The following is a 23,315-nucleotide window of genomic DNA, read 5'->3' on the forward strand; positions in this document are numbered from 1 at the left end:
CTGGTAGCAAGTGGTCACTCTGGTGTTGCCAGTTCAAGAGGGCTTAAGTGATCAAGCTTCAAGCTTATTATTTGTTGATGGGCGCAGCTGAATTTGAATGGAATCAAATGTGTGGTGAAGATAGTTATCATCTGTTTAAATTTAAATCCCCAGACTTTTTGAACTTTTTATATCCAACTTAAGTTCTACATTTTTTCTGCAAAAAACATGATTTGGTTTTGGTCCATAGATAAGATCTTAATAAATCTTTAGATAACTCAGAAGCACCAAAGTATTTAAATTCTTGCTTTGTGTTTTCATGGGTGAGCTCTGTGAATGCACACTTGTGTTTAAACTTGAATTTCGATATCAACGTGAAGGCTTTCCCGTGCAGGGGTTGCTCTCCACAGCGTTAATTACATCATTATGGCTGGGACGGATCTCCATCTGCTCAGCCATTACTCCTGTCCCGTTCTGGGCTGACCCACACAGCACTCCTGAATTAGACACACACAGGCTAAATGGCCCTGATAAATTATGAAGCTATTAGATAGGGGAAGCTATTTTGGAACATAAGCATTCACAAAGAAAGGAATGAAGGGTGAGAAGAGATGAGAGAGAGTGGGCCAAATATGAACTGGAGTAGACAGAAGAAGAATGGGGAAAAAATAGAAACGTGAGAAATGAGAAATGAATCCTAAAGAGACTTTGAAAAATGAGAGCAAATGAAAGAATCAGCGGGAACGTACAGATAGACTGATAGAGGAAGTGAACGTTTTCTGTCTGTACAGAGTTCCAATGTGCTTATTCCAGACTATTGTTAGAAGTTGATAAGATTTTTATGAAGCACGATCAGACGTTGATGGATTTCAGCATGGATCATGTAGACAGATCAGGGAACTGGAAGACAAAAAAAAAATGTCATCCAAAGTATAGTGCCATGTCAGTAGCTTCTTTCTGTACTGGGGACTGGATCTTTCTTCATATTTGTTATATGTAATAAAGATAAGACATATGATTTTGACCTGAGAATAATAAAGTATTATCAGTGACATGTTTTCTGACGCGTTTTCTTTGCTTTTTGCTTTGTTGTTAAATATACTGCACTATGATTATTTGCTAACTCTGTAGGATTAGAAAAAAAACAAAACATTTGTTGGCATCCCTGACTTTTTCTGTTTAAAGCCTCATTTGAAATATATTTGTATATATATATTTTTTTCTTAGACCAGTTATTTTGATTGCAAAAACAATTATTAACTGTAAAATATTAGGGTTTAACCTCTTAATTATTTTCCATATTTCGTCTTTTTTTTTTTTTTGTTGCTTCAGTCTAAGAATTGCAGATTTTTAACATTGACAGTTGTATCAGGGCAGCACGGTGGCGCAGTTGGTAGAGCTGCTGCCTCTCAGCAAGCACATTGCTCCGGTTCAAGTCCCGGTCCGGGAGCCTTTCTGGGTGGAGTTTGAATGTTCTCTCCGTGCATGTGTGAATTTTCTCCAGGTACTCCGGTTTCCTCCCACAGACCAAAAACATGCATGTTAGGCTGATTGGTAACTCTAAATTGTCCCTAGGTGTAAGTGACAGAGTGAATGGTTGTCTCGTTTGTCTCTATGTGTCCCTGTATTGGACTTGCAACCTGTCCACGGTGCACCCCGCCTCTCGCACAGTGATTGCTGGACATGGGCACCAGTGACCTCCGCGACCCAAAAAGGAAGAAGCGGGTAAAGATAATGGATGGATGGATGGTTGGACAGTTGTATCATTTTTTTCAGATTTGATAAGCTTCTTGAAGAATATTGCTTTCTTCAAAATGACCAAATATGACATTGTCAAAAGATGCACTTTGTTGACTACCCTTTATTGTTCTAGCTCAACTTTGTATCTCAAATCACTTTTAGAAAACAGGAGCATTTGCTTGGGCTACACAGCAAATATGTCGAAAGATTAAAAAAAACAAACATTTCACCTGGTTGAAGGACATTTCCCCACCAATTATACAATGAAAAAGTTCTCATATCCTTTTATTCTACTGCTTTGTACTTTTTGACAAAGTGCTCTGTTTTGTTAAGGTTCTGCTGATGGAGTATCTGGATGTGAAGAACAGCCGCAGTGCCACGGAGCCTTCGGCACAGCTCTCTTATGCCAGCACAGGCAGCGAGTTTGCTGCTTTCTTTGCTAAGAAAAGACCACAGCGTGCCAAGCAGTCACTCTTCAAGTAAGAATCACGTTCTTTTCACTATTGTTCATGTTCCCCACCAAAAAGAAAAACGTGGAAAGTGCATTATGTACAGCCTGTAAAGTATGTTTATAACAAAGAAAACTGGGTTTTAGAGCCACAATAATACATTTATTATTAATAAATTTTAATTTTCTCTACAGAACAGGATTTCTTTTCATCTATTCAATTTTTCCCCTTACAAAGCAAAATCTGTACTGTAAAAAAATAAAGACTTATTGTGTAGTAACAAATAACATTTAAACAGGATGGTGGTAAAATCTAATTACGGTAGTTTGCATCTTCATTTTAGTTGAATTATAGTCTCATTCTTAGACCGGCTCTCTTCACCTGTACTGATTTGTTAGTGTCAGCTTTTTAAAATATTAGTAGCACAAGGATGATAATGGAGAAATTGGGGATGCTGGCTTTAAATAAGTTTTTTTATTACGTTTATTAAATCATAACCTTTTATGACCATTTGAGTTCAAGGACTTTAGGGAACCAGGGATAAATCTAGTTTATTTAATTTCATCAAAATAAAGTGTTTTTTCCTTACCTTTTACATACTAGTAAAAAACAAAAGTATGACCTGTAATTGATACTGATTAAAACAAACATGGGTAAATGTACCTGTATTAATACTAGATATAACTCATTTCATCTCACAGTAATCAAAATGTTAATTAATGTTTCCAAAGCTGAATAAGTTGTGCAATATGCATCTTGGTACTGTAGTAGGAATCATGCAACACTATCACTTTTTATTTTTTTAATCTTTATTCCTATATATATATAAAAAAAAAAGGTATTTGTGATGTTTGGCCAATAGGTTAATTGTGTTTATGCCTGGTTTATTTGTGTAATAGTTGTAAAGGCAGCTATTGGGATAGCAGAGTCAAAAACAAATTTTCCCAAGGAGTCAATAAAGTACATCATATTGTATTATACCATATCACATTGTATCTCATATGTATAGGTTTCTAGTTGTATTAGAGGTGTCACATATTATTTTTTCCGCCAGTCTAATGAAATGTCTCTCACAGTTTCAGTTTTCATTTATACCAGCCATATTTAATATATACAGTGTACAACAAGTGGGTGCAACAAATCTGCCCTGTAATTTTACAACGGTGCATCTTGACATTGTATTGTTGTGTTTTTCATTATTGAATGTTTTGTGTGTCCTGTAGGTTTGAATCATCTTCCCATGCCATCAGCATGAGTGCCTACCTGAGAGAGCAGAGGCGAGAGCTGTACAGCAAAAGTGGAGAATTACAAGGTGAGGAGAGGGATTGAGGGTTGCACAGAGGAACGGAGCATAGGGTTAAAGAGTGGACCACCTAATAGTTGGAATTGGGAAGCGTGGATAGAGAGTAAGATAAAGATAAGGGGAAAAATGAAGAATGTGTCAAAGGGAGAGAAAGGAATTGACAGAAGAGTGAAAGGGGGGCAAATATGGCAGAGAAATAAATTGGACAAGTCTGCTGTGTGAAGGATATTGTTGAAAAGAGCAGGGTGAGCAAAGAATGAAAGCCGAGGTCAAGTGAATGGATTAATAAAACAGATGAAGGTTATGAATAAAGCAATGGAAACATAACCTGTAGAAATAGAGATGTGTAAACTGAAATGACATATGCTTTTAATTGCAAATAATGTGCAGAGATTAGAAAGAGGTGAGCTGTTTTCACGTGTACTTCATTGAAAAGGAACAGAGTAGAAGAAAGTGGTGAGGTTCGGGCGAATTGGTCACATTTGGTAAAGGTGAAAGTGTGTGAGGGGGATGGTGATTGAGGTGAAGAGTTGGAATGGAGCGTATGAAAGAGAGTGGTGTATGGTGTCTGGAGACAGAAAGAGCATGTCACAGTTCGAGGAGCTGCACTTAGGAACAAAAAGGCAGACAACAGGAGTGTGGAGCGCCATGCAGCGATACAGAAAGAGATTGACGAGATGCAGAGAACGGGGTGACTTTGCAGAATCCGCCCACAGGGAGAGGCCTTAAAAAGCTTCTCACTCACACATTCACACGCACAAAATAGCTCAGTGAGTGAGCTACACAGCTAGACCCCGGAGAGCTGAAACTATTCTGGCTGCCCCTACTTCTTCTGTTTTTCACTCTCTGGCTCTCTGTTCATCTGCCTATGACCTTGAGGTTTCAATCAGCAGTGCCTGATGGTGATGTTTGCTGCTGTCTGCTGCTATACCTTTTATTTCACATCAAACTTCTAGCTGACACTGTATGACTAAAATAAAAAAGTGAGGAGATTAAACAAAACGATACAAAAGTGCCTTTAAGATATCCAATTTGAAAAACTTCAACTGGAAACATTTCGTAGTATCTGCACAGCAGGCTTTAATAACTGTGGAAAATGCTTTACATGATGTAGAATTGGCTTTATTTTTTTAGGTATTGACTTGACAAAACAACCAGACAATAGCAAACTTGAAAAAGAATGTACAATGTAGGCTGTAGTTCTTTTTCTCAAAGGTAATGCTGCAGTGGGTCTGTAAATATAAAATAGAACAGCATTGATTAACTGTGGATAAAAGAAAATCTCAAATGGTCCTCCTAAAAAAAAACGCCATGTCTTTCTTCTTCCATCTGTCAGTGCCTAAGAAAGAAGGTGGGGGGGAAAAACATTTTTTTTGACTGACTGAATGCCTCGGAGCGTTTATAAGAAGATGAGATTTCTCTTGGCTTTCATTTCACCTGTCACAATGTGTAGCACTGGCCACAAGCCCGAGCCTGGGCCTGAATAGCTGAAAAGAGATTGAAGGAGTAAAAAATCATTTAGAAAGTGAAATAAGTCGACTGTGATGGAAAGAGAGGAAAGCTGGATGGGAGAGAGAGAGAGTAGCAGGAAGGTTAAAAGTCATTGTTTTCATCAGGGTCCAGTGAAGAAGCCATTAAGAGACTTCAGAGGGAAGAAATTAGAAAAATATGTATTGTGACTGTGTAGAAAGGGACTTTTTCCTCTCTCTTCAAATTAAACGAGTCAGAGAGAGAGGAAAAGAGTAAGAAGTGAGCGATTGAGCTGATGAATGCTTTTGGCTTTGGGATTACTCACCGTCTAAAGATTAGTCATGTGTGTCTTTCAGTCTTCCATTTGGTGTTACTGAAGTCTTTTATTATTTTTTTCTCCTGTGCTTTATTTGAAAATAAAGTAAAATTAAATGAAAAATACACACACATAAATATATAGTTACGGTAAGAACTCTAATGCTTAACAACACAGTGTTGGAGTTTATGTTTTGAATGTCCACTTAGTATATCCATATTTAACAATTAAAAACACGACCAAATACTGCAACTACAGATTTATTTATAGTCTGTAAGAACTTGCTTTTGTACTTGATGAAAATGTCTTATTATGGAATTTCAGAGTAATTAAGAATTATCTTTATTGTTTATACCAAATTAAATTATGCTTACAAATGCAATCATTACACATCTCCATCTGTACATTACTATTAAAGTGGTTTGTAATGACTAGTTAATTTAACTATCATCTGCTTGATGTATATACTTCAGAAGCAACATATGTTTTAAAACTTAAGCTGCTTGCTCAAAGACAGTAAAACGAGTTCTGAGGCAGAGCAATATGTCTTTTTGAAGTAATATCTCATTGAACTATTTCTGCTGGTGATCAGTTCGCTAACAACATTCACAAGTAAATCTCCAGAATGTCTTGCAACGTTTGTGGGGTGTCAGCTTTCTTGCTTGAGTTGTAAATGCTTGCTTGAATTTTGAACATTTTCAAAAAGTTAGTCATTGTGTGTGTCTCACATCCATTATGGACCCTTCTCAGTTTGGTTCTGGGCATCTTCAACCTGTATTAAGAGCTGAATTTTGTCCAAGTCTAAAGCCACACTAATGATAACTACCTGTAGTTGTAAAGAAGCTGGTCCAAATATCTTTATTTCACAAGTGTGTTCCAGTAGATTAAATCATAAACATGGGGGCAGTATGGGTATGTACAAAGCAAGCTGAGGTGGGCAATGAATTAATGAGCAGAGCTTAGGAAACAGTTTTTCATGATATGTACACACGAATGAGTTCTGATTTTCACAATTGGGCTGCCACACCTCACTGGTTGCTTAGTCACAAACTTTCAGAATTCATTGAAACAGCAATGAAAAACTTTCTTACTTTTCTCATAAAAGTGAGTTAAGTTTGAGTCATCAACTCCAACTCCAACAGCCCAGTGAGCAGATCTTACGTGGCCTGCCTGAATCAGACAGAGGCTCCTCATAATGCATGGATTCTGCTAATATGTTGAACTTACTTAAAACCTATTCTTATTAATGAAAAACACTCCTCTTTGAGCAGTTGCAGTGTTCCAGCTATCTGTACCAAAGTTCCCAGACCCTATGTTACTAAACCACAGAGCAGCTGTTTTTATGTAATCACGTGTAATGTTTTTGTAGCCCATCTACCGTTTCAGATCTCTAATGGCTTGAAATTAATCTGTAATATCTGTAATTCATGTCTCCTGAGTGTTTTATGGGCCTACCATATATCATTATTAAAGCTTTTCAGGCACATATTCACATGCCCCACATACAAACGCACAGGAGGGCCTTAATTGCTTTCCTTCTCATTGTGTATGCTTCAATTAGTCCAATGCTTCATCTAAAGACTTCATTTACAGCTCCATATGTGGCCACATCTGGAATTTGTGATTTGAATATATGTATTGAACCTAAAGAATGCGAGCCTTGCTTTTACGCACACGCCAGATCCTCAGCTGTTTGTGTAAATGACTGTGTGTATACGGGTATTGTGTCGGGGTGTTCACATATCCTATGCAGAGCACTACTTCAGAGTCAAAGAGTTGCACCCAGTTTCAATCTTTTTCTTCATGAATAAATGATAAAAAAAAAAAAATCATTTAGAGACGCGTTACCATTCCTCATGTTCCTCTGTATGTCATCCAGCTGTTACACTTTAAGATCCTTGGCCTGTGTTTTTTATTGCCACTATGTTGTGTGGAGACATCAGAGTACCGCAGTGGTCATCTGGGAGGTGAAGTGCAAATATATCCTAATAACTACTGCAGTGTTGCAATGCACCATACAGCAGTTTGTATATATATATATAATTATTTACTTCCTTTTGTGTTGATCATTTTATTGTGTCTTGCATGTCTTTGCCTTACTCTGGGGCATGTTTGAAGTAACAATCTCTTCCCATGTGAAAGCACACATTCTCCTTGTCACCTCATGTTTGCCTCGGATTTCCACGTAAACAACATACACGTTTTAAAATTACCAGGTTTTCTGAAGGTGCAGTTTAGTGCTTTTATTTTCTGTGCCCTCCCTTCTCACTTTTTTTTTCCTAAGCTGTTGTAGTAATCCGTTTTTTTATCTGTTTTTCGCATTTTCTGTTTTGATGTCAATATTCAAATTGACTTGTCCACAGTGTCTAGAAAATAAGAAAAATCAGTCTGGCTGGATATTTTTATCAAAGCAATCTTGTTACAAACAGCACTTCTTTTACTCATTCCATAATTTTAGCTCTTTGGCGAACAAACGAATAGCTTGTCTGGTGTTGGAGACTTCTTGTTTATGTATAACAGTGTTATATTCCCATGACAGAGGCAGGAACACAGAAAGGAGCAGGGGGAGGAAAGTGGGGTGACCAGAAGTGGTGTTTCTTGTCAAGCTGATTTGTACAGCCCAATCAAGGGGAGTGGGGAAAAGAGGTGCAAATGGAAAAAATGTCTTGTGGGAGGTGCTGGTGTGTAGGTGATGGTGGCGTGGGATATGAGGGTGGGGGCAGCAGATGTTGAAAGGCATAAGCTCTTATAAGTGTGTATGTGTTTGTTTATAAGGTGTAGTAACAAACAAGATGTTTCTGCCAAATGATGTGTGATGTTGCACTGTTTGGCATTGTGATTGCTGGGTGTGGAAAGTGATACAGGTGCATCTAAAAAAATAGAATTTTCTGAAAAAGTTCAATAATTTTTGTCAGTCATTTCAGAAAGTGAAACTCAAAACTAAATATATTCATACACAGAGTGACATATTGGTATGACAATAAAAAAAAAGTCCTTGAATCCTTGAATATTGTAAGCCTTTATTTATTGTAATTTTGATGATTAGGGCTTACAAGAAAATTGAGCTTTTTCATGTTATTCAAATTTTTTAGATGCACCTGTATATCCAGACAGGTGAGTTTTCAGAAAGCCACTATAGAGGATGATGGTGTCTTTACAAAGGGCTGTCAAGAAACGCATCATCCTCACATACTTTCAAACTAACACAGGTGTCTGTTCTGAGGCGACCAATCACAAGACTTTGTTTGAATACATATGTAAGGTTGCTCTTTAATTATCTTAAATTAATTTGTAATGTACAGTTGAAACCAGAACTTCACATACACTATTTAAAACGATAACATATGTATTTTTTCACACTGTCTGACGTGAAATCAGAGTAAACTTTTCCTGTTTTAGGTAAATTAGGATTACCTTTTTTTTTTCTATTTGCGAAATGCCAGAATAATAAGAGTGAGAATTTTTTAAGGCAATTTTATTACTTTCTTCAAAATCAGTAGTTTAAATACGCTTCATTAGTATTTGGTACCATTGCCCTTAAACTGTTTGATTTGGGTCAAACATTTTGGATATCTTTCCACAAGCTTCTCACAATAGTTGGCAGGAACTTTGGCCCATTCCTCCTGACAGAACTGGTGGAACTGAGCCATGCTTGTAGGCTGCCTTGCTCGCACATGCCTTTTCAGCTTTGGCTATACATTTTCAATAGGACTGAGATGAGGGCTTTGTGATGGCCACTCCAAAACATTGACTTTGTTCTCCTTGAGTCACTTTGTAACCAGTTTGGCCATTGTCTGTTTTGAAGACCCATTTGTGCCCAAGCTTCAACTTCCTGGCTGATGTCTTGAGACGTTGCTTCAGTATTTCCACATAATGTTCTTTCATCATGATGACCTATTTTGTGAAGTGCACCAGTCCCTCCTGCAGCTAAACAACCCCACAACATAATGCTGCCACCCCCGTGCTTCACAGTCAGGATGGTGTTCTCAGATTTGCAATCTTTCCCTTTTTCCTCCAAATGTAGCGATGGTCATTATGGCCAAACAGTTCAATTTTAGTTACGTCAGACCACAGGACATGTCTCCAAAAATTAGGGTCTTTGTTCCTGTGTACTTTTGCAAACATTATTCTGGCTTTTTTGTGTTTCTTTTGAAGTAATGGCTTCTTCCTAACAGAGTGGCCTTTCAGCCCATGTCGATACAGTACTCGTTTCACTGTGGATAATGACACACATACCAGTTTCAGCCAGCATCCTCATCAGGTCTTTTGCTTTTGTTCACACATTTCGGACCAAAGCACGCTCATCTCTGGGAAACAGAAAACGTCTCCTTCCTGAGCGGTATGATGGCTGGACATTCCCGTCTTGTTTGTACTTGCATTTAATTGTTTGTACAGATGAACGAGGCACCTTCAGGCATCTGGAAATCACACTCAAGGATGACCCAGACTTGTGCAAGTCCACAGTTCTCTTCCTGATATGTTGGCTGATTTCTTTCGACTTTCCCATGATGTCACACAAGGAAGCAGTGTTTCAGGTGTTCCTTAAATTACCTCCACAGGTGTGTCTCTAATTAACTCAGATGTTATCAATAAACGTATCAGAAGCATCCAAAGACATGACATCAAATGTCCCAAATTGTTTACAAGCATAGTTATTTTATTGTATTTAAACTTTTGACTTTGAAGAAAGTTATAAAAATTGACTTAAAAAAATCTCACGCTTTTTATTTTGGCATTTTGTAAATATAAAAACAAAAAATTGGTAATTCTAATTGACCTAAAAGGGGAAACGTTTATTCTGATTTAATTTCAGACAGTGTGAACAAAATGCAAGTCTTTTTAAAAGGTGTATGTAAACTTCTGGTTTAGTTGTATAGTCACTGGACTGCATTTTCAAGTATTGCTTTTCCTGAAGTAATTTTTTTTTTTACCTCTGTTGGCATCTTTCAAGAATCATTCCTTCATCTAGCGGAGTGATCAATACTCGACCCACAGTGACATTGTAATTATAATTAATCACAGTCATAAATGCAACTTTAGATAGAATTGGACTTTGTTGGCAAAAAAGTCAATTGTTATTACAGGATTACTAAGTTGAAATGTCAAAAAAAAAAGTCTGTTTAGATTTTATTGATGCTCTCATCTCATTTTTTTTTCCCCGTTTGTTGCTTTTATCTTCTACAGAGACAATCTGTTGTAGTTTAATGTTTCATAGCAATGTGTTTTTTTTACTTTTGAAATGTGCTACTTTTCATTTTCTCCAATGAAGCAGCAATTGTGCCTAACTTTGACCTAACATGGAATAATATCTGCAAAGGTATGTGATATATTATTTTTATTTCAGAGGAGGGAAATGAATACATAGCTTGCAAAAGCAGTAGCGTTTTGCTTAATTTTAAAATTTAGGCAAACACTTTAAATTGGATGTGGAGTTGGAGTTTTCTTTTAACTGATTTATAAATTGACTCAGTCCTCAGGCTACTTTAAATCAAAATTAGAAACAGCACTGTGAGTTGTGCAATGAACATCATTATCCTTTTGCAAGAAACCTAATTGCTCGTTTCCAAATCCAATGGAAATTTTTCATCATTAAGGTGCAACAGATGATTTGATAGGTGTACAATTATAATAAAGAGGTAATATAATATATTTACAATTTAAGTAGGGTAGAGCTTTGGGATTCGTCTAAAACAATACCTCAAGCCAAAGGGAAATAAGCAGTTGTGGAGATTCTTGGTATTTTTCTAATTGACTTCCTTTTGCCCAAGGAAAGAATACAAAATGATGGAACAAAAATGTAATAGTTTTCTTCTTTTACAGAATATCATCAAGCTATCATTGTGTTTTTATCCATTTGGATCCTGGAAACTACCCTTTAAACAAGTCGTTTTTTCTCAGTTCAACATTACAGAAAGAGTCATGCAGGTCATCAAGTATGCCTGTCATCTAAGGCTTTGACATGACCATCACTTGAATGTGATGTTCTATACACCTTATATGCCAAAATCTCTTTACTCCATTACTATACCTTTTATTCATGCAGCAATATAACTAGGTTTGTCTATAAAATAAACGGTGTTGCTCTTTTACACACATACTGAGGAAAGTATGTTCAGAACAGATTGGCACATTGTGGGAAAAGTCACACAAACACATTACAATATGTCCCATTATTTAGTGGTTATGTTTCATGTGTTTGGGCTTATCATGTTCAATTTGACTGTAAATAGACATAATATGATAATGCTTAAAACAATGTTTGAGCTGTGATTCCCCTAAGCTTCTCTGCTAGCACACAAAAACACACTAATACAGACACATAAACTTCACAGTTAGATTATCATCTGTTGTGGGGCCAGTTATTGAATTACAGTCATTCTGTTGCTGAATTGGAGTGAAACATGGAAACTGTGTGGAAAATGAGCTGTGTTTTAGAACAATAATATTGGATTTTTTTCTGTATACTTCACTGAGCTTGTTGCTGTGATACTGAAGTGCTAAATCAAGATAAAATAAATCATTTTGGGAGATCAGTTTAAAGAAACTAAATTTTTACGTAACTACTGCTGCCGTTGATAAGCAGATAAAGTGGTCATCCTTAGACTGGAAGGTCTGCATTCACAGTTTGTTTATTTGTGCATATTTAATGAGATCCCATCCCATGCTCTAGATCAGCACTTAGTGACATTAAAACCCTGTTGCAGTAGATCTTAATGCTTTTTTTTTTTTTATTGATCACTGACTGGTTAAAATTGTTTTCCCCATGGTTTTCATGCTATGCTACTTAGGGGATTTTTGACTGTAATATTTATAGTTCAATGTAGGGTTAAACCATTTATATTTGATTTTCATGGGTTAGTGTAAAATATTAGAGAAATTTAAAGGGCAAACATGAGGTGCTGACAAAACACCATATCATTTTTAGGAATGCAGCATTATGTGTTTGACTGAACATTGCTCAGTGATCATTTTTCCAGCATTGATGTAGGAAAATGTAAAAATCAAAGGTTTACTAAGACGTTGGAGCTAAGTTGCTGCCAAGCTACAAACATCTCAATACATTAATCATTTTTTCTGTATTTTAATCACTTTTTTTTCCTTCTGTACTTTTAACTTACTAGGACTTAAATTTATTTTTTTATTGTTTTGTTTCATTTTCAACCATCTATACAGTAACACGATCATTTCTTCTTGGAACTGTTTACAAATTCAGTTGAGTTTTGTTGAGTCATTATTTAAAGATGAGCTTTGTTTAACAAATTTTGTGAAAGCTATGAAAAAAAATATGGTAATAATTGTCATACAGACAGAATGGACCATTTAAATGACTAGATACTCATTAGATGTATATTTTCTTACTGTTTCCCATATATGTGAAAGTTAATATAAGACTAGAATATTTGAAAAGCCCATTTGTGATGAATGTACCAAATTATGTCATGTACATTATAATCATACAAATTAACATTGTGCTCATATTCATCTTTGAAGATCTACATTTTGCTGCATTGTATTTTTCAATGTGTACACTTCAAAGATAAATTGCCTTGCTATGTATGTTATAACTGGAAGTATTAGCCTTTTTGCATTTTTTTAGACAATAATGTTTCTGCAAGTTGATTAGAACTGACATTAGAAGGAAGCAAGCAGTGTCACACCTAAATCCCTGTCCAGCCATTATTAAGGACAAAGTTGGAGACACTTGCATATTAGAGAAAACATGCATTAAGAAAATGGATTCTTGATACAGAATGACAACGATGTAAAGGACAACACACAGAAAATAAAAGGAGATTATAATAGTTTACACAGTTCAGACATTTAATCAGAGTGAAGGAGCATAATTCATTCTCCTAGCCTGGGGCTTATTTTAATCACCACTGGACCTATCATTATCGCTAGCTTTGACTGTCACCTCTGTGTTTACTTTTAATCTCACACTTTTGATTGGAAAAAAAAAAAAGGAAAATGAATGGGTGTATAGAGTGAGGGAGAGATAAATGGAAGGACATGTGCAACTTAATGCTGTAAAGACTTTGACATCAACACTAACAGCAGTTGTAGTCTAGGCAGGCAAACACACACTTATACACATCTCTGACATCCTCAGTGTCTGTCCAGCAGGTTTTTACTGTAAAGTAGAGCTGTGTGGTGTGCTACCATATCTCCTGCTGGGTCTGATCACGTGTGATGGCACTTGGTTTTCTGAACTTTTATTTCTCCCATGTCTTCAACAAATCACAGTTACAGTTGAAATACTGTAAGTTCTTGCAGCCTGCTTGCTTTTGTCCATTATACTTAACAAACTTAGCCTTTTTCCTTGCTCAGATGTTTAAATGCAAAGGTGGTTGCATTCTGTTTGAGATTGCAAGGTTGCACAGCAAAGTTGTGATATTGAGCTATATAAAAAGAACTGCATTTATGTTACTGAAGCACTTTGGATAAAAGCTCCATATAAATGTAGTCCATTTACCCACCCCCTTTTAAATTCATTGATGTAGTGTAGTGACTTCTCTAATGTGGAAGCTTTTTTCATTTAAAACTATTCACTACAGCCAACACTATTGCTTTTAACGTTTGTCAGTGATACGAAATCTTATCTGTAGGTTCACCAAAGTTTAACTTGGCTCAGAAATAATAGGATGTTGGAATTTCAGCTGCAAAAATCCAGATCATAATTCTTAAAATAAATTAATAAATTACCGTCCTTGCTGCTGTACATGTCGTACGCCGTATAAGTTGCATCAGTCCAAATATAACAAGATAACTGCCTAAAACAATTTTTTGTTTGATCGACATTATAGTAAACGTGTGTCTCAGTTAAACTTTTTTAATAAATGCACTTTAATGGTCAACTCAGCTGCATTTTGCCTGGGCAGAAAGGCGAAATGCAACTGATTTGACATTTGCTCCACGAGTTCCGGAGAGAGACGAAGTTGGCTTGGTATGGCAAGCCAAGTGTCTCATTAATAGCCTCTTTTACCTATTAATGAGACACTTGACTTGCCATGTTAGTCGAGGGCCCTCTAGCAGCTGAAAATGGTAGTGTTCAATATTTTCCATTTTCAGAATGAATGAAATCTTCAGATCTCAGCCAAAAATTGGTTTATAAATATGGGGAAAAAATGTATATTAGTCGCTTCGGTGTATAAGTCGCAGGGCTTGCAAATTTATGCAAAAATTGCAACTTATACAGCAAAAAATATGGTACTATTATAAGTCGCATGTCAACTGTCCCCTGTTCAACTGTCTAATAAATACTAACAGATACTATTGCTAGTATCACTCAACCCTCTGTGAATAGTAAACAGCCATCAGTGTGCTAATGATCCATTGTTAGGCTGATGGTCCTTCTTGGTCATGTGAGCAGCTGGTTTTGTTTGTCAACAGCAAACTGGTTGATCCACTCTGAGAATATACTATTTATAAGACTGAGCTGAATACAGCACCTCAGACTGAGGAAGTCTTTCGGATGAAACATGAAATGTTTCTACATTTTTTGTTGTTGTTTTGCTTTGTTTTGTTTTTTTGAATGTCCAGAGGACCAAAATTAACTTTTTTAGATTTTTCTATCTGCATTATTGAGCATGCATCAGGATACTATTATAACGGTTTGCAGAAGCAACAAAACATAGTAAAGGAAGTTTATGCTTTCCAACAAAGTAACAGAGTATTATAAGTTAATTACTATACATTTTTTAATGTAAGAAGGGACCAAATATCATTGCTAATGTATGACCTAATACAAATAATTGAAATTGGAAGATTGCAAGCGTAGCACCTCTACAGCCATGCACATGTTGTGATCACAGTTGAACACAACACAGCCAAAAGAGGTTAATTCAACAGAATCGATGACCCTTTTGGTCACTTTTTTATAGTCTGACTGAGACAGACAGAAGACCGACAAAGAAATTAAACAGATTCTTAACCTTGTCCTTCATGCAAGTAGAACACAACATGTGAAACCACAAATATGTATCCAGCAATTAAATGTAGGATTCTGCAACATTTCATTTTTCTATATTTACAGAAACTATTAACAAATGCATAAGCATAGGCTGTACTTTTTCTTTTTTTTTTGACTGAGGTCTCTAATCTGCTGTTGGCAAGCACTGCACATTTCAAACTAAATGGTGAAAATACTCAGAAATATGTAGGATAATCCAATTTTTGCCCTCAATGGTCTCATTTGTCTGTGGCTGCTATGCTATGAAAATGAGTTTGGTCGTGATCAATTCAGGTCATATTTTCCATGTACAAATCAGATGCATTGAAATGTGCGTGCATGCTCACTGTCAGTCGCTGCATACTCACACAACTGAGACCTGCTGAACTAATAAGATGGGTTCCTGTGTCAATAATTCATGAATCTTTGCTCAATTCCAGGCATCCTATTCCACTCAAACCATCTTCATGTCTGATTGGGTCATAATGAGAGCCTTCTATTATTAAAATTAATTTGATGGAATGGTATCTGCTGCTCCATCAACCACAAGATCAAATCCAGCCCCACATCTGAGAATAAATTGCATAAATAAATTATAGTATAAATAAAGTCAGGTGTAAATTGAGTTATATTAATAATTAAAAGTGCCATTGTGGCACACAATGTGTCTCATGGGTCTAGATTTTTTTATGAATTCACATCTGTCAGTGTTTGTATAACAACAGTTCTCTGTGGCAGCAGAATTAATATTAATTGTGTAATATGTATTCTTCTTTAAACTGAAACAGTGTTTGTGTAAAAATGTACAAAAAGAAAGTAGTACTTGTAGAATAAAGTGTTTTTCAGAAAATGCTTAAGAAATGCATTAGTGGTTGTGGTAGCTCAGTGGTTAAGGGCTGCAATCTTTGCTGTGGATTCGAGCCCAAGAAGGGCATCCAACATAAAACAGTTGCCCAATCTTTCACGTGAGTTTGCATGCTATGTCTACCCCTGCAGAAGGTAGAAGCTGAAAAATCAACTACTTAAGAAATGTGTTACATGTTTTATATTTTCTGGACTAGCATGTTCTAACTTATTTTTCACTCTTTATCTGCATTGCTTATCAGCATAAATGACATTAAGCAGGGGGTATTTACTCTTTAATACATAGTTTTAATGAACTATTTATTATCTTATATTACTGGATGTTCACTGCAAATAAAATCTTTTTTATAAAAATCTTTATATATATATATATATATATATATATGAAGGCATTTTAAAACATTTCCACACTTGCAATATTTAAAATAATGTTTCTATACTCTAAATGCTCTAAAAGATTACAGAATATCATGATTTCAGCTTCTTGCCTCGTCTGCTCTTTGCCACCTGCAGCACTCTTGGCCACGCCCACTCCTCCACTCTGCACAAACAGCTGATCAGCTGTTCATCTGCAGCAGGAAGCTTATTCTGCAGTAAGAGCTGCACAAAGCTGCAGGAGGAAGCTTTTTCTGCAGCTCTTGGCTGCACAAATGTGCAGCAGGTGCTAAGTAATTCAAAATAATTTATTTAAAATAAAAATTCCATGCCGATTGTATGGCTCAACCATCAATCAGCCAATTGTGTGTCATGTCCAATCTTATTTTGAAATACCGCGAAAGAGCGAAGTAGCGAAGGACCACTGTTATTTCAGAATGCAGTGGAATTCATATATTTTCCAAAAACATTTAATCAGTCTACACATAAGATATACAGGTATATATGAGAAATATCTGCTGTAAGTAATATTTTTCAGTAGGTTTTCCTCCTATTTATTTAAATATGTGGACACAAATCAAACTTCCTTTAAGGTGGGGACTACAATCAATTATTTTGCTTGGCTGTTTGACTTTCCTCATTTCACCCTTTTTCACAAACCTGCAAATGCAGACAGACAGACACACTGGTCTCAGGAGACAGAGAAATGTGTTAAAGAAGGCATTAAAGTTCATTCTTTCTTCGTCAAAAAAATGTGGCTGGCCGGAATTCATCACAGGATCAGACTGTTTCTCATCAAACCCAGGAAAGTGTAGCTAATGCAATTTCACTAAGTCACTGCCCGACTTGATTAGATGTGGGCTGGAGAGTACATGGGTAGACACCATAGGGGTGTCAATGGGTGTCACTGTGTATGGGAGTGCATTTTAGCCTGTGGCATCTGTGTAGTTTTGATAGTCTTTTTTTTAATTAGTTTTTTTACTTTTTGCAACCTTACATCCTATAGGTATATGCATGTTTTGTGTGTCCCTTATGGATATTTGTGTCATGTCTGCTAAGATGCACTGGTCTTGCAAACAGAGTTACAGCCCTCAAGAGGGATTTTGGTCAGGTTTGGCTATATTAGAATTAGTGCCTGGATTTCAGTGTCCATCCCACTGAGCACCATGCCTCCTCCACATCCTCTAATCCTTGATCAGTCTACATCCCAAGAGACACAAATGGACATAAACACTCATCTAAGCAACACTGCTCAAGCACACAAATTCAATCACACAAGCTTTTGTTAACAAAATCCAACTTTACCAGACTATACTGAAACAAGACTGCCTGCAGTATGGTGACATTTTGACCTAAAGCCTGAACTACACTGTCACATCTAGAAAACTCTGAAAATTTCATGCATATTAATACGTTCCTAATTATTATTCATCAGTGCCATGCCCTGTTGGCAGCCGGTCCCAGACCCAGTGGATCAGTGAGGTCTTTGCTTCGCTCCTTTGTCTGACACGGATGCAGATGTTTAGAGCATGAAATTAAATTGGTCGCTGTCATTGGGAATGCATACACGGTTGTCTGTTTGATGTGCGTGTTTGTGTGTAGTTTCCAGTTGGGAAGTGGCTCTCGGAGCAAACAAGTAACGCCAACTTTTCCAAAGTGTGTGACGTGCTGATGTTATTCATGGAAACTTGAGTATTTACAAGTTGGAAATGGAAAAAAAAAGTTTTGCCAGTTCTTTTCACACTGATAATCTGTGAGTCAGAAAAGAAAAAGTGCATGATTTGATGAAGCTGGGAGGATGAGCATGAAAGTGCATTGGCGACAGCTTTTTTTAGGAGGCTGTAATTGAGTCTTAATTGAATTGGCACCAAAAGAAGGATGAAGATGATGTGATGGAGAAAGACAAAGTTTGAGTGAGTTGGACCTCATCTTTGTCCTCTCTTAGCAACACAAAAGTAGGTTTACCGTGCGAGGGAAATTTCACGGCAACAGATCAGAATCAAAACCCCTTGATTGAAAAGTATGGGATGGAATGAAAGCGTCTCTTGTCATTTTAATGAAATACAGTGTTGTCTTCCACATGTGTCAAATGAAACTTGTTCCATTAGAAATGCATTAAGAAGCCCAACAGAGGGAACAATGGGGCTGATATGCATTTGAATGCAAGGCTAGGCAGGCTGCACAGGTAAGGCTGAACAGGCCTTCGCACTGCTGCACAGACTCTTTGAATTGAAGCACATGAGCTTTGTAAGGTTGCATTCATCTTGGAAATGACACATCAGGAAACAGCATAGTGAGGCTTTGTGTCGAACTGAAAACCATTTCAGGACACACATGCACACAAACCTTTAGTCTTTTACAAACCACTGGATCACCTTTTTGTTTGATTTTTAAAAAAAACTTTACTTGTTCTTTATATTAAACACTAAACATCTCATATTTGCTACTACCAGACTGTAAAAAGAACATGCAGCCAGTGCGTCATTGTTATTATTATTATAAAAAAATTTAAAAAAAAGATTAGCTTATGCAAAATGAATGAACTGTTAATGCTTCAGACTAACTTGGTTTGACTCTAGAAAATTGGTTTCGAAATCATTTCCTGCTCCAAATTTTACAAATACAAATTTAATAAAATAACAGTTCATCTACTTCATAAAGACAGTCGTGCAGCTCTTTTCTAGTTCCAGTTTTCATGTTCTTAACAACAGCCATTTACTATTTGCTTGCTAACACCCAGTGTACCTCTATGTAAACATGCACACCTGCATTCATGCGTAATATTCTTTCAAAACATTTGCACAACAGTGCATACACACGGACAATCTTTTCTCGCTGCTTTTGCTACATCGACAACAAGTGGCAGTTTCTTCTCTATCAATTCTATCGATTACTTCTGGATGAGTGGAGGTAATGAGCTTTGGTGTTCCTTCTCTCCCCTGTGATCTCACCTTTTCCCCCGTCTGCAGCAGTCTCACCCACCTCCAGGATGTTACATGGCAATGATTTTCTGATTAACCCTGTTGGCTGTGGGGTTCACCCACTCAGAGACGTAGGGGCATAAATGGGAGTGGGCATGTGCAATGCAATTAGAGTTGAGATGGAGTGGCCATGTTAATTGAGGGATGTGTCTGTTATGGTTGCAGCCTACTTCTGCAAGGATTAAGTATTTTTGAAAACTTGTATTCAATAATGTAAGACTAATGAAAAATATTGGTTGGTTATCACAAAAACATTTTCCACTCATAATTATCCATAACAAAATGAGCACAAAGCAAAGATTGTTCTTCTTATAATTATATAAATAAACTAAATAATGAAAGCAAATCTCGTCGAGTGAAAATAATTTTGGAAGATTTAGATGTAATTTGTAAAAAAAAAAAAAAGTTTTATTTGTGGAATATACCTTTGCTATCAGTATACAGACATACTACTGACATAATAAAGAACACAAAGACACTAAACTTCCACAGTGTGCGCAGCGGTGTTGAGTGAGGTTTGGTAGCACACTTCTTTACATTTGTGGACATTATTTGATATATTTCAGCTCAGCAAATGACAGAATTGTTTTGTGAATGAAAACGCTGCACATTTTTAGATGAGATTGAGGTTTCAGTTTTAAATTCTACCAACTATCTTTTTAATGGATGTCCGCTTTGATATTTAAGTCAGGTCCTGTTTCTTGTCTTTTAGGTGGCGCTGATGACAACCTGATTGAAGGAGGGGAAATGAAGTTTGTCTGTAAGCCAGGAGCAAGGAACATCACTGTGATTTTCCAGCCTCTTCTCAGGTACAGCAATAAACATTTTATTGAATTGCCAGCCCCAAAAATTTGATTTTAAAGTGTTCTCCAAATGTGGTTTTAGTTTATTAAGGTACTAGCAACACCAAACAGAAGAAAGTATTGCATTTCTGCTGACGCACTAGTCTCATGACTTCATTCTAAATTCAGTTTTATTCAAAACAAGTGAATTAGTCATGGCACAGATCTTTTGTTTGGGCAAAAGCATTAAACAAGTTTGTGACAGATGTAGCAAGAAAAACATATAATTTCGAACTGTATATTTCCCACCAATTTACATTTTAGAAGAATCAGGGGGGAAAAAGCTATAAATGACAAGATATTTAGCTTTTAGTAGATGGTTTTAGGTACCGTATCTTTCAGACTATAAGGCGTATTAAGTGAAACAAGTTCATTTTGACCGATTTTTATAGTGTCCTGTATAACATAAAATCGGTTCAAGGCCAGTAAGTACAACAAGAATTAATGCATAAGGCGCATCGGAGTATAAGGCTCACTGTCGATTTTTGAGAAAATTAAAGGATTTTAAGTGCACCTTATAGTCTGAAAAATACAGTAATATCCCATTACCTTAACAAGATGGGTCCACAACTGAAGCAGCTCTTTCAAAAAGGACTGGTCAAGCTGCTTGAGACCAATGATGCCTGAGACATGACTTAATACCAGCAAAATGCCAGACTAATTGTATTGTATGACCTCTTAGTGACTTATCTATTGATTTTAGCTTTTTCTGTGTTTAGTACAGTATAATAAAGATGATTTAAAGTGATACATCTTGGTTAAAATGTTTATTTATATAGTCAAAAATTGGGATTGATTTCCCAACTTTGCTTTTTTCCATTTAGATTTGGCAGTTGTGAAGGTCTGTCTTTGTTTCAACATTCTGAATGTCTGGAAGTTTTCCATGCAGTGCTATATTCCCAGCAGAGTAGAGGAAATCTAATAGTAAAGCAGTTTTATTGAATTGCTGTGCAGTCAGTGATACATTACCTTTTAGAGCCCATTAAACAGGGATGTTTTTCCACTACTCAAAATGGCATACATACATTTTGTATCCTGCTGCATATTCTTAATGTATAAGAAGAAGGATAACCGCATATTTTTTGTTTTCACTTTGTTACTTGCATTTGCTGTAACATGGCATGTTAACAGATGTTTTGGCTGTTCAAGTACCCCGAATACATAGTCAGCTGAGATCTATAGCTTCTTGCTGACCATCTGGGCTTATGTGCAATAGTTCAACAACACAAGTAAATGCATAGAAGAAATATATGGTAAATGAAGACATGTAGGGCAAAATTGTAGACTATATTTAGAGAATCAAATCACATCCATCCATTAAGTCATTTTAAGATTAACTGGACTTTCAAAACTGCTTCATATCCCCTTCAGCTTGCAGCAGTAGCTGTATTGCTTTTTTATCCTTGTCTTATTCAGTGATCATCCTTGAAGACAAATCCGTTGTTACAAAGAATAAGGACAAACAATATTTTGGTACAAAAGAGCTACACAACATATTGTTTTAGCAGCACTACCGTATTGTTTTCATTTATAATATTTAGATGGTTGAATGTTTGAAGCTAAGCGAAACGAAGGCTATTGAAACATGCCCTGCTGGGACATATTTATTTGTAAAATTGTCCATTGACTTTTTTCCAAATAAAACATAGTTTTCACCAAAGGAAACATTTAAAGTTTTGTTATCAATTTTAATAAAATTACATTAATAGGATGCTTCTCAAAGTGAATATGGTTTTGGTGCATTTTGCTCCAAGATAAACAGGACATCCAAAAGCGTGTGAGCCTTAAAATGATCACAAAATAGCAGTCTCCTAATAGGAGAAATAGTTGCTTACTCTTCGATGTTTGCTTTATTGAAATATTTAAAAATAAAATTATTTCAGTAAAGTTCAAGATATTTGCATTTCCAAAGACAAAACAGTTTTTTCTTTGCAGGTTTCTGCTACAAAACATTAATTTGATAGTTTGATTTTTGACTATTTTTAATTTTAATAAATATGCTTTTATATTTTTGTAAAGAAAGTAATATTTAGTAACAATTGTATGAACTTGAAAGAGAATACATGGTGTTTACGTGTCTTTCATATGGTGTGTTTGTGTCTTGTTACCACAGTTTTGTTTTTCATCCTGCCTCAGTTGCTCCCTATCTTCATATACTTTTCTTAGTCTTCTGACACTCAGCCCTATTAACATGGGTATGGCCACACTTTTGTCGGAATAAATGACCAAAAATAAAACGGTGACTAGCTCCCTGCCTACTTCTCCCATGTTGTCTGTAATGGTTCATATCAATCAAAGCAAACTGCCTCGAACACAGGGCTCACTGCTCTCTTTCACCCTCCCTCCCTTCCACCTGGGTTCTCCAGACTTCTTGTGCCAATGGAGTGCTGTAGCTTGCAGATGGTTTTCTAATGGCAAAGCTCTGGCACTCCACTGATGGATCACTACACCTCCTGCAGCAAGCCATGCCACTCATGACAGCTTTAATGACAAAAGCAGTTAGGGGTTGCAGCACAGGAAATCAGTATCAGTGTGTGGGAGATAAAACACCAAAGTCTTAATGTTTGATTGCAAATGATTTTGTGTGTTGTGTTGTGTTCTCAACCATTTAATGGAGTTAAGTGCTGAACTTTATATTCTTCTTGTGTTCCTGTTTTATATTCATAATTTAGATTTACAAGCCTCACTTTCAGAAAAGTTGGGATGTTTTCTAGAATGCAATAAAACTCAAATCTATATACCGGTGTATATATATATATATATATATTTTATCATTTCTTTTTGTTGTGCTGTTTTGTTCTTTAGAAATTAAGGCAACAACTTGTGAACAACACTCACAAGTAAAGAGAAAGGCAATAAAATCAAAAGTAGACATTTCACCCTGTACAAGTTGCACTGTCCAGATGTTCACAGCAGATTCATTGGTGTCAGAATGGGAAGGAAGAATAGATCATAGTTCATCACTCCGTGTCAAACTGTGCAGAGAATCATCAGTTGCTTACAGGAAAAAATAAAAATAAATAAATAAATATATATATATATATATA

At 36.3% G+C, this 23,315-nt stretch overlaps 1 protein-coding gene across 1 annotated transcript in view; it reads left to right on the plus strand.

The window, feature by feature from the left end:
* exoc4 (exocyst complex component 4) overlaps window positions 1–23,315 on the plus strand; it is a 125,411-nt gene that overhangs the window by 25,964 nt on the left and 76,132 nt on the right. The window contains exons 9-11 of the mRNA XM_037695632.1: window positions 2,053–2,198; window positions 3,392–3,480; window positions 20,139–20,235. Of these exons, the coding sequence (XP_037551560.1) occupies window positions 2,053–2,198; window positions 3,392–3,480; window positions 20,139–20,235 (332 nt within the window). The remainder of the gene's footprint in view (window positions 1–2,052; window positions 2,199–3,391; window positions 3,481–20,138; window positions 20,236–23,315) is intronic.

The sequence above is a fragment of the Nematolebias whitei genome, chromosome 22 (assembly GCF_014905685.2).
Source record: "Nematolebias whitei isolate Nwh7 chromosome 22, NemWhi1, whole genome shotgun sequence".
NCBI classification, from domain to species: domain Eukaryota; kingdom Metazoa; phylum Chordata; class Actinopteri; order Cyprinodontiformes; family Rivulidae; genus Nematolebias; species Nematolebias whitei.